This window comes from Equus asinus, chromosome 17, assembly GCF_041296235.1.
Source record: "Equus asinus isolate D_3611 breed Donkey chromosome 17, EquAss-T2T_v2, whole genome shotgun sequence".
NCBI lineage: Eukaryota > Metazoa > Chordata > Mammalia > Perissodactyla > Equidae > Equus > Equus asinus.
In genome coordinates, this window is record NC_091806.1 from 38,620,404 (window position 1) to 38,636,028 (window position 15,625).

Consider the following 15,625-nt stretch of genomic DNA (forward strand, 5'->3'; position numbering starts at 1 on the left):
AGAAGGTGGAAGAAGCAAGAGACAGATCCTTGCCTGGAGCCTCTGGAGGGAGTGTGGCCTTGCCGACACCTTGATGTCAGACTTCTGGCCTCTGGAACTGTGAGAGAATAAATTTCTGTTGTCTAAGTCACCAAATTTGTGGTAATTTGTTACAGAAGCCACAGGAAACTAATACAGAAGAGTTACATCATCAGTGGGTGTGGTTTCACTATTGAATATTATGATCCAAGATTCAGATTCCCATAGGAGAATTTACAAAGCAAACCGTTGACGTGGCTGAGAGTGACCCCATTCGCAGATTACACATAGCTGGATAGGTTCATAAAAACTTTGGCCAATGTACTCCAGACGCCAGAAGATGTCCACAGGGCAGCCCTATATGGATAAAACAGACAGATCTGAAGGTCAGACCTTCTTCTTGGGGCCCTCAGACTCAACTGGAAAGGACCAGGATGACGTGGCTTAGCAGTAGCAGGACAAAATAAGCCTGGGGGATTTTCATTAATGGTAAATTTAGAGTGAGTCAACATTGTTTGGGGCCACCTGAGGCCACAACAGAACAGTGTTTGTCAAGGTGATGAGATTAGAGTGATGTTTTTCTTTTCCTGATTTTCCAGAGTTCCTCTAATGTGGTTCTGAGCCTTCAATTATTACACAAAGCTCAAAGTTGGTATCGGGAGTATCACTCTTGTTGACTCCAGGCCGATCAGAAAGGGTCCCCACGACCCTTCCAGAGACATATGAGGTCAAAACTATTTTCATAATGATATTAAGACATACTTTGCCCTTTTACTGACATAATTTACCTGGTTCACAAGCAATGATGGATAGAACAGCTAGTGCCCTAGTATGGATGAAAACAGGGGCATTAAATTGTATTAGTAGCTGTCGAATTCTTTTTTAATTTTAATTGTATTGAAGTCACAGTGGTTTATAACATTAAGTAAATTTCAGGTGTACATTGTTATATTTCAGTTCCTTTACAGACTGCATTGTGTTCACCACCAAAAGTCTAGTTTCCATCCATCACCATACACATGTGCCCTTTGACCCCTTTTAACCTCCTCCAACCGCTTTCCCCTCTGGTAGCCACCAATCTGTTCTCCTTATCTATGTATTTATCTTCCACATATGAACAGAATCATATGGTGTTTGTCTTTCTCTGTCTGACTTATTTTGCTTAGCCTAATACCCTCAAGGTCCATCCACGTTGTCACAAATGAGATGATTTCATCTTTTTCATGGCCGAGTAGTATTCCATTGTACTTATAGACCATATCTTCTCTATCCATTCATCTATTGATAGGCACTTGGGTTGCTTCCAAATCTTGGCTATTGTGAATAATGCCGCAGTGAACGTGCGGGTGCATCTATCTTTTTGAACTAGTGTTTTCACGTTCTTTCCATAAATACCTGGAAGTGGAGTAGCTGGATCATGTGGTATTTCTATTTTTCGTTTTTTAAGAAATCTCCAAACTGTTTTCCATAGTCCGCCATTGAATTCTTCACCCCCATGCACTCACAGTAAAAATACGAAAAAAAATTGCTGGTTTCACTGAAGTGTGTCCTCAATGAAAGAGTTAAAATTATTAATATTATTAAATCATAGTCCTTGCATACGTGTCTTTTTAATATTCTATGTGACAAAATGAGAAGTATGCACAGAGCACGTCTGCTGAATACCGCAGCACGGCTTGCCTCCGGGCAGGACATTTGGCTATTGTTTGATTTGCCAGCTGAACTAGCTGGGTTGTGTTTTTTTTTTCATGGAACACCATCTTTACTTGAAACTGTGGTTATCCAGACTTGAGGTTTTGGCAGACAGTTTTTGAAAATGAACGACGTGAGCCCGTCACTTCAAAGAAAACAACTAACAGTATTTGCTGCCAATGATGAAACTGAAGCTTTTAAGTGAAAATTTGAACTTTAGAAAGCTCGTGTCTGCCGCCGTGATCTTGACAGCTTCCCATTACTTAAAGTTTTCTGATGAGATCAGAGAGGATATGAATGAATGTCACTTTTTGATATTGTGTAATGAAATATGTCAATATTTGGAAGATCTGCATAACTCCATGAACAAGAATGTTCCAGAATGGCTGATACATGTTGTTATAAAATGATGCACAGATAAGAGATCTATTCAAAGTCCAAGATAGACCAATGAATTTTAACTTAGTGTATTAGAGTTCACTGACGATTTCAGATCCCATATGGTAACTAACCCTTAGAAACTATCACTTGTCAAGCTTCGTTGTGGTATCAGAGAAGAATATCTAAAATTATCTAAAAAGGCTCCTCCTTTTTCAAATTGCATATCACGAGGCCAGATTTTTTCTGTATCCTTCAACTAAAACAACATATCTCAACAGATTGAATGAAGAAGCAGAATAGAGAATCCAAGTGTCTTCTACAAAGCCAGACATGAAAGCGATTTGCAAATGTGTAAAACCATGCTTCTCTTCCCAATCATTTTTTTGGGGTTTGGAATATACAGTAATTTTTCATAAAAAGTATAATTTACTTTGACATGAAATGAGTTTATCGTTGCTGTTTTTAAATGAATTAAATAAATATTTTAAATTTCTCAGTTTAGTTTCTAATATGATAAGCATCGATAGATATAACCCACGTGAACAAAAGTTCTTGGGTCCTTGATAATCTTTAAGAATATGCAGGAGTCTTGAGACCAAAACGGCTGAGAATTGCTGCCCACTATGTGCTAAAAGGCAGGAGACAAACCCCACTAAGATTTAGGTGGCTGCCATCTGGGGGACAATTTTGGGGACCCAAAGGCCTGGGGCATGCTGGGACACTGCATCCAGGGGAAAGAGCGAGCCTTTGCAATTTGCATCCCTTACCACCAAGAACAGGTCACAGTGTGTGTGGGGCCTCTTCGGAGCATATACCATCCTTGGGAATTCTGTTCCGACCCACTGATCGTGTGACTTCGGGGGCTGCCAGTTCTGAGCGGGGCCCAGAGCAAGAGAAGACTCTGTAGCAGGTCCAGGCAGTGGTGCACGCAGCTGTGCCGCCCTAGCCATAAGACCCATGCAGTCGAATCCTGCCAGAGGCACCAAGGTGGATAAGGATGCTGTGTGTGGTCTGCAGGAGGCTCTCATGGGGGAGAATTTGCAGCATAAACTTCTAGGGTCCTGGAGCAGAGCCATGACTCTTGCAACAGGGAACCACTTGTCATTTGAAAATCGTCTCCTGGGGGCCCGCCCCATGGGCAGCGATTAAGTTTGCACATTCCACTTCTTGGCGGCCCGGGGTTCCCTGGTTCGGATCCTGGGTGTGGACATGGCACCACTTGGCAAAAGCCATGCTGTGGTAGGCGTCCCACGTATAAAGGAGAGGAAGATGGGCACAGATGTTAGCTCAGGGCCAGTCTTCCTCAGCAAAAAGAGGAGGATTGGCAATAGTTAGCTAAGGGCTAATCTTCCTCAAAAAAAAAAAAAAGAGAGAAAGAAAAAAGAAAATCGTCTCCTGGGATGCTCCTGGGCCTTGATAGAGACTTGTGCCTGAGGTCACCAATGGCTAGGTGACCTGAGAGCCCGTCATAAGCTGGGTGTTACCGTACATGCCACGTTGTAAGATCTACACAGAGGGCAGCAGCGATTCATTGTACAACAGCTTCAGGCCCAAACGGGCCCAGAAGGTGCCAGTAAGTTGCATGAACAGATGCTCCCCAGCTCCGCTGCATCCCTGCTTCTCTTTTAACTCATACCTCTGGCCTCAAGGGGGCTGCCCTTGTTGAAGGAGGAAACCCTCAGGCCTGGTTCACCAATGGGACAGCATAATAGGTTGTTACTAACTAGAAATGAACAGAAGCTGCATTACAGCCTCACTCAGAGGTGGCCCTAAAGGATAAGAGTGAAGGGAAACCTCCCAGGGTACGGGGATGGGAGAGGACATTTAGGCGTCCACTGTACGTGGAAGGAAAAGTGGCTGGAGATATGGGTACCCATGGACTCCTGGGCAGAAGCCCAGAAGGAGCAAGACTGGGAAATCAGAGACAAGGATATTAGAGGCTGTAGATGCGTCTGTGGGAGTGGGCAGAAAGCAGGCAGCTCTTTCTGTCTTGTATTGGTGCCCATCGGAGAAGGTCGACCGCAGGGAGGCCTGCAACAGTCAAGTGGAAGGATGTGGTTTCCTGTGGGTGTTAGCCGGCTTCTCGCCTTTGGCCCCCCCAGTGCCGGTGCAATGGGTGGCAGGAATGCAGGCTATCCACGGGGTGGACAGTTCTGAGAACTTCATAAGTCTGAGATGGAGCGCGTTGCACACAGTGTGGCCGACTCCAAGATGCATCCTTTACTGACTCTCCTTCTTTCTCTATTTTCCTCTCTCTCTTCTCTGGGACAACATACCTGAATAACATCTGCAAACGGGGCTCTATTTGGGAAGAGTGGGCAGGCTGCGATACCACCCTATTTAAAACTGTAGCACCTTCCTGGCTCTCTTGATCCCCCTTACTCAGCTTTGTTTCTTTTCTCCATGTAATTTACTTCTTTATCACGTCTATTCTTTCTTATGTGACTCTCCCACTAAAACGTGAGCTCTGTTAGAACAGGCAGATTTGTCTGTCTTTGTCCTGTGCTGTGCCCCCAGCGCCCAGAACATGTGATGTTGTGTTCAGTGAGTGACTAAGTGATTAGAGCTAGGGTATGTATATTTCATGCTGAATATTTAGACTGTGTTCGAAAACTCTGGACCTCGGGAAAGACGAGGGTTGGCTGTGGCTGGTTTGGGGATTGTGGTCAGGACTAAGGAGTTTCAAGCAGACTGAGGAGTGGGCTTGACTTGGGCTGGGGGCAGGGCTGGTCCAAAATTTAGAGTCTCATAGAGCCAGAGCCTTTCCTGGCAGAAGTGCTGTGTTTCACCCAAAACCTTTATGCTTCCGCATATTCACCTCTCCGCCCTAAAAGGCTGATTTGCCCGTGGTTAAGAGCTCAGGTCTTGGACCAGACAGGCCTGCATTCAGAGCCTAGCATCACTGCTTCTTAGCTGTGGGTCTCGAGCAAACGCCCTGTCTACCTTCGCTTTCCTTGTCTGCACGCCTGTGTTAAGAATGGTACCTATTTAGTTCGGTTGTTGTGATAACTGAGCGGGGAGAAACCCCACGTAAAGTGTTTGGCATCATAGGGAGCGCTCACTAAGCCTCAGTCAGCACTAAAATTTCCCCTATGCCACACGGCAGGGGGATGCAGTGCGAGGCCCTCCCCTCCTTCCTGTCAGAGAATCGATAATGTTGCTTACGCCACGTGGCTGGGCCAAGGGCAGGAGAGAGAGACAGTCTGCATGACAAATGCCAGGGCTCTCCACAGGATGGGGAAGCACTAGGGGTCTTTGCAAATTGAGTTCAAAAGGGCCTGGCTCCAAGAGTTATAAATAAAGATGAGCTTATTGATTTGGGCGCCCAGCTGGGTATGTCTTCCAGCTTCCTGTTCAGAGCTTCTTGTCCATGAAATGTGGGCTGTTTGCGGTATATCACACCAATGCCCAGGGATGCTCCCACTGTGCTCTCCTGCCTCTACTCACCCTGTGCCCTCTGCCAGGAGCACCCTGCCTGCTGGAACCTACCCATCCTTCAGTTTGTCCTGCCTCTCGTATTTCCCTTCCTTTCCTTTCCTTTCTTAGCTTTATAGCGAGTTTCCCCCTCATTCCATTGCATCGCTCTGCTAGTTTAACATGCACATTTAATTTAACAAAGCTGAGAGTTAGTCAATATTTTGTGCTCCTAACAAATAATAGACCTCTCTGACTCTGATTACTCTTTACCTATTCATTTGTTATTGTTTTCTGGTTCTGTCTTTCGTTCTTTTTTCACTGGCCCTGAGCTAACATCTGTTGCCAATCTTTTTTCTTCTTCTTCTTCTTCTTCTCCTTCTTTTTCTTCTTCTCCCCAAAGCCCCCAGTACATAGTTGTATATTCTAGTTGTGGGTCCTTCTGGTTGTGCTATGTGGGATGCTGCCACAGCATGGCTTGACGAGTGGTGTGTAGGTCCGTGCCTGGGATCCAAACCGTGAACCTCAGACCACGAAAGCGGAGCACGTGAACTTAACCACTATGCCACCCAGCTGGCTGCCAATATCTAGTTTTTCAGGGTGTGAGTCTCCTGGGTACTGCTCTGTGCAATTCTTCCTTAAAGTGCTTTGTTGTGATGGTGAATGGTATGTGTCAACTTGACTGGGTCGTAGGGTGCCCAGATATTTGGTGAAATGTTATTCTGGGTACTTCTGTGTGGGTGTTTCTAGATAAGATTAGCATTTGAATCTGTAAAGCAGATTATGTTCCCCAGTGGGGGAGGGGGGCCTCGTCCAATCCACTGAAGGCCTCAATGGAATAAAAGGCTGAGCAAGAGACAACTGTCTCTCTCTGCCCGTCTTCGAGCTGGGACACTGCTCTTCTCCTGTCTTTGGTCTTGGACTCGAACTAGAACTTAGACCAATGGCTCTCCTGGGTCTCAGGCCTTCGGACTTAGACCAGAACTACACCCCAGCTCTCCTGAGTCTGTAGCTTGCTCACTGACGTCTTGGGACTTCTTAGCCTCCAAAATGATGTGAGCCAATTCCTTATCATAAATCTCTTATATACGTCCTATTAATTCGATTTCTCTGGAGAATCCTGACTAATAAATTGTGTCCTATGTTTCATGATTTTTCTTTTCTTTTTTTTTTTTTTTGGCATGGGAGCTCACGTTCCTGGCAACTTTTTCTATGGGAATTCTTTAAGGCCTGAGTTTATGGCGAGATACCCCAGAGAGGACTTTTGCATTCGTCTCTGCTGAGTGCCTAGGGCATTCCTATCTATTTTTCTTTAAATTCTCCTGTCGTTTTTGTGTTTGTCATTTTTGCTACGCAGCTACTGTGAATTCCACCTGCAGACCCATTCTGGGCTGATTTGTGGTTCGGAGCATTCAGGATTGACTTTCCTTTGTCTTCCACTCTGAGTCAATGCTGAGTCCAGCAAGTTCTGGGTCCCCTCCCTTTGAGAGGTTTTCCTCTGCTTGTTCATATGTTGTGGGGGTTGTTTTTCATTCTTTTGCTTTAGGTGGGCGATTTCTGATTTTTTTTCACTTTGCTCTGGCTTTAGGTTTTGTCAGCGCCCCCTTAAACTGAAGTCCTTGACCACCTGGGGTTGGCAGGTACCTCAGGGAAACCCGTGTTTCTGGTCTCAATTCTCTTTTTGGATTTGCCTTTCTTGTCATTTTGGCCGCTGATAATTATCCTTAGTTTCTTGCCACCCCAGCCATGCATTTCTAAAGATGTTTTTTTTTTTTTTTTTTTTTTTGCAGGGGAAGATTCACCCTTTGCTAACATCTGTTGCCAATCTTCCTCCTTTGTGCTCCCTCCCAAAGCCCCAATACATGGTTGTGTATAGTTTTAAGTCCTTCTAGTTCTTCTATGTGAGCTGCTGCCACAGCATGGCTACTGACAGACGAGTGATGTGGTTCCACACTGGGGAACTGAACCTGAGCCGCTGAAGTGGAGCGTGCTAAACTTTAACCGCTGGGCCATCAAGGCTGGCTCTAGGATGTCTTAGAATATTTTTATCCAGACTTTTTTTTTTGCTGTTCTGTTTTAAGGGAACTTTCAGCATATACCATCTGCCATATGGCCAGAAACAGAAGTCTAGCCATCCTTCCTGGCCCGTTCAGACATGTGTCCCTTAGGACACTGCTCATCTGCAGGAGACCTCTCACCGAGTTCATCTTACCCTGGCCTGTGGCTTGGTTCCTGTGTTTGTGACTACACGCTCCTTGAGGACAGGAATGTGGCTTCCTCTCCTCGCCTTCCACTGAGCCCATTCCAGAATTCCCGCTACTGAAGTCTCTTAAGTGTCATTTGAATGGAACTGAATGTGGGAGCTGGAGGTACCCGTGCGCCACCTGTGCTACCGGCGACCTTCCACAAGAGGGCAGCCTCAGCTGGTGCCAGAGCCCCATCCACCCCTTAGGGCTGGGCGGGTTTCACGGTGGGAGAGGCCTGGCTCCCTGTGGCTCCCAAACCTACGACATCAAATACCCCCTCGGGACTGGGACCCAGCGGAGGCATCCTCCCCATTCCCCAGGTGGGGAAATGAAGACAAGTGGGATGAGGGAAGTGTCAGGCCAGGGCAGGGGAATCTGAGATGGGGTCATATGGGGAAGGACCAGGACGGAACCAGTCTCCTCTGGACTCAATTTCTTCAAGGGTTTTGCTTACACAACCACATTAAATGAACTATTCCTTCGTTCAGTCAACAACATTTGTTCAGCATCGACTGGAGGCCCTGCAGGGAGTCCTTTGGTCAATGAAGCACACTTGGTCCCTGCCTCCTTCCCACAGTGTCCTCTGCAGTCCAGCTGGACAGCTCAGCATCTCCCGAGAAGCCCCGGGCTTCCTGCCTCTTCCCCTCGCTCCTGCTGCTCCTTCTGGTCCAGAGGCCTCCTGCCATCAGCATCTACTGCAGGGCTGCTCATCCGTCTAGACCCAGCCTGGGACCCAGAGGTGGAGGGCTCTGGACCCTCCCGTGCCACCTCAGGGGACGGCTCCAACCTGTAGAAGGAGGTGAGGGACAAACCATAGCTCAGGCCCTGCCCAAGGCTCTTCCCTCTCAAAAGTAGACGACCGTGCCCTCCTTCTTCCCACCCATCATTGCACCCAAAGACCAGGTAGACCTTGGGAGTTAATCCCAGGATTCCACAGAGCAGGACAGACCGTGGGTCACTCATTCACTCGGCAAACATGTATTAATTGAGTATGTACTTTGTGCCAGGTATCTAGAAACGAGGTGTGCCCCTTCTGCTTTCCTTTTTCTTAGGAGACCCTTGAGTGTGTATGCGTGTGTCTTGCTCCGTGACCCTTGGGGTTCAGCCAGGCCTGGGGGGCTTGTGGCAGAGGCAGCTTGGCTCTCCCCAGCAGCCCCCATAATACCAACCTGACTTCCTGGAGACCAAAACCGCAAGTCGAGCACAGAGGCGTGAGAGACACTCGCAGGCTGGGGTTGGTCGCATGCGTGCAAGAGAGAGCAGCGGAGGGAAAGATACAAACAGGAGCAGCAAAGAGCAGAGCGGGCACGGGGGGCACTCTGCGGCCGTGCCCACCTCCTGGCCTTAGGATGTTGCTTCCTGCCGGCAGGCACGCGTAGCAGTCCGAGATGGCTCCAGACATGTGGTTCTTCCTCGTGATCGCTGGATGGCTGATGCCAACCCTCGCAGGTAACCCCTTATCCTGCTTCTCGTGCTGCTGCTGGAGGACCTGGGTCGTGCTCTCTTGGGCCCCTGTCTGGTTCTTTTCTCTCGCTCACCTTTCTGAAGCCTTTTAGCCAAGACTGTACTCGGGTACCAGGCAGGTGCCAGCTGTGCCAACAGCCATTGGGTTTCAGGGAGGGTACAGGAACCATCTTCGGGGGCTGGGGCCCTGCCTGGACAGTGCCAGGAGGACCCCCGAGGGTGAGATGGTGTGGGCAGGATGTGTGGTGTCTTACTAACGGGCTTCCAGGCTCTGAGGATGGTGATGTCTCCCACCCATGGGCTCAGGAACTCCCGCATCCCCATTTCTTGCCAACTCTCAGGAAGGAATGGCTCACCTTCCAGAGAAGTAGGACCATGGGTGATTGTATTTTCAACCCCAAAGCTGAGGTTCTGGGCTTGCCAGGCTTGGACCTGAGACAGAACTCTGGAAGCCAAGGGGAGTGAGGACAGCTGGTCACTGGTGGGTCCGGAAAAACCCGTTGAAGTAGTTTAGGGCACAAATGAACAGGAAGACTCTTGAGGGCCACCTGTCCCCCATCCTGAGCCCCCCTGGGTGCCAGGGCACCCTTGTGACCTGGGCTGGGACATCAGGTGGCCAGAAGTTCTGGACACTGGGTTGCGCTCATCAGATGCTGTTGGCCCCTGCTGAGGGCAGGGTCTAAGCTGGCAGGAGCTGGAGGTTGGGGGGCACCCAGAGATGCAAGAGATTCTGCTGCGGTTGGGCCCTCGCATTTGGGGGATGGAGGGGCTGGTCTGAAAACAGAATTCTTGGCCAGGGGAGTCTGGGTCCACCTGGCAGTGGAGATGCCAAATGCCTTCAGTTTGGTGTGAAGGAGACCCCGGAAGGCCCCATCAGGAGGGGCATCTGAGCCAGCTAGGAGGACTGGGAGCATTGGGGAGCTATACTGGGGCACCTCTTCTCTCTGCCTGGATCTAGAGGCATGTGCTCTGAGCCTCCCGACCTCACCCTGGTGCAGGGAGAGCCAGTTAGCTCCGGAGCAGGGATGCGCGTGCCTCCGGCCCCGTGTGGGTCAGCTTTGCCTCTCTGGCTCTTCCAGGAGCACCTGGAGCTCAGCCAGCTTCTGCGCCTGAGCTGAGACGGACAGATGGTCAGAGACAGGTTCTTTCTCTCCCTGTCCCCATCGCCGCCACCCTCTGTTCTCCACAAGGCCTCGCCACCTGCCTAGGTTCAGAATTCAGTCTGGGGCTGAAAGGTCTGCTGGCCAGCCCCTGGCATGGCAGGCTGCCTGTCCTCCTGCCCCTTCCAGGGCTTCTGATGAGCTGCTTCCATGGCCTCTGGGCAGGAATGAGAGCCAGAGGCTAATCTGGATGCTGGGTGCCCTCGGGGCTAGAGCCGACGCTCAGCCAGCCCAGGGGCTGGGGAACTGACCTTGGATGGTGCCCAAAGGGAGGTAGGAGAACCCAGGGCCTGGACAGAGCTCAGGAAGGTGGAGGGACAGGGCCCTGGAGCCCGGGTCCCTGCACTTCAGTTCTCACGTCGTGCCCTGACACCCCCCCCCGCCCCACTCCACTCCCAGCACGGTTAGCTACTCCGTGTTTTCAAAACTGCATTTATATTTGGTTGACTCACTTGTTCTTAATACAGGTTTAGTTTGAAAGGAAACTTTATGTCACTCTTGCAAATGGAAAACTGACATCCTGTGCCATAAATAAAAGGTAGACGCAGGCTTGAAAAGAAATAGTGGTGAAAACCAGTGTTTAGTACGTGCCAGCAAAAGGGGAAAAGGATGGAAGGGCCCCATGAGCGGGAGCCCCGGCCTGCCCTCCCAAGGACGGGATGCTGAGGGGGGTGATAAAGACCTGCCGGCTCCCCGTTGTTATTTTCTTCTTGACTGAAAACACTTTGAGCAGAGAATGTCTCCTCGCTATGCGATTTAATGGCAGTGAATGTTGCTTCCTTAACCCCTCCTGAGGGTCCCTGGTGGTGTGTGTCCGACCGCTGAGAAATATGGCCTGGCAGGAAGGGTGTTCCAGGCAGAAAGAAATATGAGCCAAAGTCCCCCAGGAGCCAAGGGCGTGGAGGCAGAGCCAGCCTCTCGTGGGGCCAGGCTGTTCCGGGCCTGCCTGAGCAGCTCTCTTTCTCGCCGCCGTGGTCCAGTGGCCCAAACCCCAGCAGGGCGCTCCCCCTGAGAGGGCAAGAGGGACCCAGATCTGTTTGCGGGGTTCTCCCGGGCCAAATCTGTGCACTGAGCAGAACAGGATGGGGAAAGGAGATGAGGGCCTCCAAGGAGAAAAAGAAAAGGAAAGAAAGGAAAACAAGGGGGAGAAACAAGGGAGCGGGGAGAATGAGGCCAGGAGGAAGCTCCAGGGCCTCCATGCCGAGGGCTGCGTGTGAAGCCTGCTGGGGTGACCAGGCGGTGCCCCGGGACCACAGGCGGGTGGAGTCGGGCCTTCCTGGGCCCAGTAGACCCGGCCATGGCTCTTCCGTGCTGGGCAGGCCTCCCTTCTCCTGCTCCCCTGTCCATCCCAGCTCTAGGCTTCCATCCTGGGCCTCACACAGCTGCTTTGCTGGCCCGGGCTCTGAGCTGGCCTCTGGTCAGGGCTTGGTTTGTGTTACTGAAGGACCAGGGCAAAGACTGAAGCTTAGGGACCTATGCTTTCCAGTTCTCTGCTGGTGCTCCCTGGACGTCTGAGTCCACGACCAGTTTGTCCACCTCCTCTGCAGTTCTGTGCCTTGGTTGTCTGATGGGGATGAAGAAGCAGAAAGAAGGAACTAGAAGCCCTTGACTGGGGAGGCTGGGCTGGGGTCGGGAGACGGGAGCATCGTCCGAGCTGGCCTTGAATCCACCATGCGCTCCTCGCCCCCTCTGGACGTCCATTGTCTTGTCCGAGGAACGGGGCGCTTTGGGCAGACCACCCCGAGGGCTCTGTCTGATCTGAAAGGCTGCCTGCGATGCAGTAACCAAGAACCAGGCCTTTCCCGCCAGGGCAGCGCCGAGGTTGCTGGCTCTAACTCCATCTGGACTGTGGTCGGCGAGGTCCTAAGGGCTGCTGCTGTGCACTGATAAAGCTATTTGTGGTTACTTAAAAAAAAAAGTTTCCTAAATTAACAAATTTAAAAAATCTTTTTCTTAACTCGTAAGTTCAATATACACACCTCATTTTCTTTATAAGTCAAGGAATTTTTTACAATGACTCTCAAGGGGTCTTTGATTAATATTTCAACAAATCAGGTTGAACGGAGGGAGTTCCTTAAATGATAAATACCACTTACAAATGTAGTTAATTAAATTCCCTTCGAACTTTGACGTCCAACACAGGAGCTACTAGAATGTGTGTCAGAAATGTGGTAGTCCAACTTGAGATGTGTTGGAAAGGTAAAATACACAGCAGATCTTGAAGATGCATTCAAAAAAAGAATTTAAAATATCTCGTTAATAACTTTTATGTGAATTACATGTCAAAGGATAATATTTGGGATAAGTTGGGTTAAATAAATTTTATTATTACAATTAAGTTTGCCTATTACTTTTGACTTTTTAAAAATATGGCTACTAGAAAATTTAAAATGACATATGTAGCTTGCATTACATTTGGATCAACCTGCCTTAGAATTCTTCACTGCATTTAGAAATTTAATAAATTTGATTTTCTTATAAATGCTTCAAATACCTCTAAGAAACAAAGCCTTCCCAAGGATTTCAAAGAAGGCTTACAGATCTAAAAACCTAAGTTGTAAACAAAGAGAGCATTAAGTTCTCATAAATGGTCTACTAATGTTTAAAGACATTGTCAAATTCTCTTAAATTTTCAACTTAAAATTTCAGCTAAGGTCAATGACTCGCTCACAAACACAAGAAACTCTAGGGGCCAAATGTTCTTAAACCTCACAAATACAGGACTTTATAAACCAACACAGAACTTGACCCATCTTAACGCAAATGTACAAATACTATGGGTTTTTGTTTATTTCATCATCTCTTACTTTTTAAATTCTAATCTTCCTGGGCTTAAAAGCCACGTACCAAGGAGAAAAGAATTGTACCATTGCGAGTAACTTGGGTTATCCAGAGCGGGTCGGATTTCCATCTCCGTGGACTGAGATGAGGTCTGCCTGTTTTTTCTTTTGCCAAAATATAAGATATGGTTTTGTTGTGCTGCTGACCACATGCAGGGCCCTCTTTGGTCGCCCACGGCCTCTGATGGGGCTGGTCCCTCGACCCCCGGCCTCTGGGTCCTAGTCATGCAAACATAATCCTCTGTCTCCTCCCAACCCAGGGGGCTTCCCCACTTGATTAGATTAAATCAAACAAACGCGTTTACTACTCTATTCCTCTTCTTCCTTTTCTTTTTAGATTGGCACCTGAGCTAACATCTGTTGCCAATCTTCTTTTTTTTCCTTCTTCTTTTCCCCAAAGGACCCCCAGTACTTAGTTGCATATTCTAGTTGTGAGCGCCTCTGGTTGTGCTGTGTGGGACGCCGCCTCAGCATGGCCTGATGAGAGGTGCCATGTCCGCCCCCAGGATCCGAACCAGTGAAACCCCGGGCCGTCTAAGTGGAGCGTGAGAACTTAACCACATGGCTACGGGGCTGGCCCTTCCTCTTTTTTCTTTTTTTTCACATTCTTCTTTCCTGGCAAGACTATAACTCATAAGATGTATAAGTAATATACGACAGGCATCTGCATTTTTCTCTTGGCTTAATCTAGCTCCCTGGTCACAGGGCAGTGATTGGAGGGGACATTTAGCATGGCTGTCACCGTAGTGGTCATGTGGGACAAAGCAGCTCCTAGGGCGCTGGGACTGTCATTCACATAGATGATTACAGAGGGATCTAGAAGGAGTGAGAAACGATGCCCACGGCCTCTCTCATTCAGCCTGCGCTTATCAAGGCCGGCTTCGCTCTAGCTTCATTTTCTTATAGGAAAGCTCAGGAATTAAATTGGGCCCCTAGCCGTCAGATTCTGAGGCTGAAGAATCAGCCTTCTCCTTGAGACAAGGAGGAACGTTCAGGTGGCTCCAGCTGAGACTTTGGGACAGGGGCTTAGAGGAAAAGACCCCTCCCACCCCAACCCCGCCTGGACCACAGCCGTGAAACCACCAACTAACTCCCACGCCTGGTGCTCAGCCCTGTGCTGAGCAGACCGCGGTCTGTTTCCCAAGGCCCAGGGTTCCCCAGACCCTCCATCCCACCCTCAGCACCTGTCCACCCCCCAGTCCCCCCCAGCCAGGTCGGGGCAAAGCGAGTTACCCAGAGTTGAACTTCCCAGCATCCCTCATTCCTGTCCCTTCCCAGTGTTTGCTAAAGCTGCCATCTACCTGACAACTGACCGCATCCTCTTTCTAGCTTTTTTTTTTTTTGAGGAAGATTAGCCCTGAGCTAACATCCGTGCCCATCTTCCTCTACTTTATACGTGGGACGCCTACCACAGCATGGCTTGCCAAGCAGTGCCATGTCCGCACCCGCGATCCGAACCTGTGAACCCCAGGTTGCCGAAGCGGAACGTGTGCACTTAATCTCTGCGCCACCGGGCCGGCCCCTCTTAATTGATTTTTTAAAGTGTAAATACATTATTTTTAGAAAAGACTTTATATTGCTCCCTTAAAGGGAAACCATTATAAATCACCGTAATGATAATAATGGTGAAAATAAACCTAATGGAAAGAAAACAATATCATTCCATTCTAGCCCGATGCTCGCTGCTTCCTCTGTGCCCAGATGGGAGGGTTGTAGGTGCGTGAGGACCAGCCCCCTGGGAGATTCCTCCTCCAAGTAATCCAGGAGCCTGAAAGGGGAGTGGAGTGGCACAATTTTTGTCGTGTAACTTGGTGCCATGTCAGTGACCACCTGAGTGGTTTCTCGAACCTTTGGGTGTGTGCTCCACACTCTGGAAACACTGATCCAGAGGGAGGACAATGGGGGTGGACAGTCTGCCCTCCTTACGGGACACAGCTTGGGGAAGCCACCTGCTCCCCTTCTGTGGGGACGACCTGGACCTGAGGGCTGTGTATCAGGCTATCCCCAGGCCCCCTGAGCAGCCCCTGGATTTTCCTGAGCCTTCAAGTCGGGGATGGTGCCCAAACTCATGTCCCCCGCTTCAGCTGTGGGAACGGAGCCCCTGCATTGCGGGCAGGAGAAGGAACCCCGAGGAGAGGCGAGGTGGGGAAGGATTTTCAGGACTCGCTCTGGCTCTAGCTTGCTGGGTGATCTTGGGCAGCGTCTTTCCTTTCTCTGGCCGTCGTTTCTTCACGGGAAAAATGGGCGAATTGAACACTAAAGAGCCAGGCTTTGTCATCTCGGTATGCTCCTCGAGACTTGACTGGTTGTGGTGTGGGACAGCCGGCTGGGAGGAGCCGAGAGCCAGCTGTTAGAAAATAGCCCTGGATGCGCACAACATGGTAACCCAGCTGGTGTCCTGCTGTGTGGA

At 49.4% G+C, this 15,625-nt stretch overlaps 1 protein-coding gene across 6 annotated transcripts in view; it reads left to right on the top strand.

Annotated features, from left to right (window-relative positions):
* Positions 1 to 8,971: 8,971 nt before the first annotated feature.
* The window catches only part of CD6 (CD6 molecule), a 41,917-nt gene continuing 35,263 nt past the window's right edge, over positions 8,972 to 15,625 (top strand). For all 6 annotated transcript variants that reach the window (XM_044750202.2, XM_044750203.2, XM_044750204.2 and 3 more), the window contains exon 1: positions 8,972 to 9,200. In XM_044750202.2, the coding sequence (XP_044606137.1) occupies positions 9,140 to 9,200 (61 nt within the window). In that variant the 5' untranslated portion in view covers positions 8,972 to 9,139. The remainder of the gene's footprint in view (positions 9,201 to 15,625) is intronic.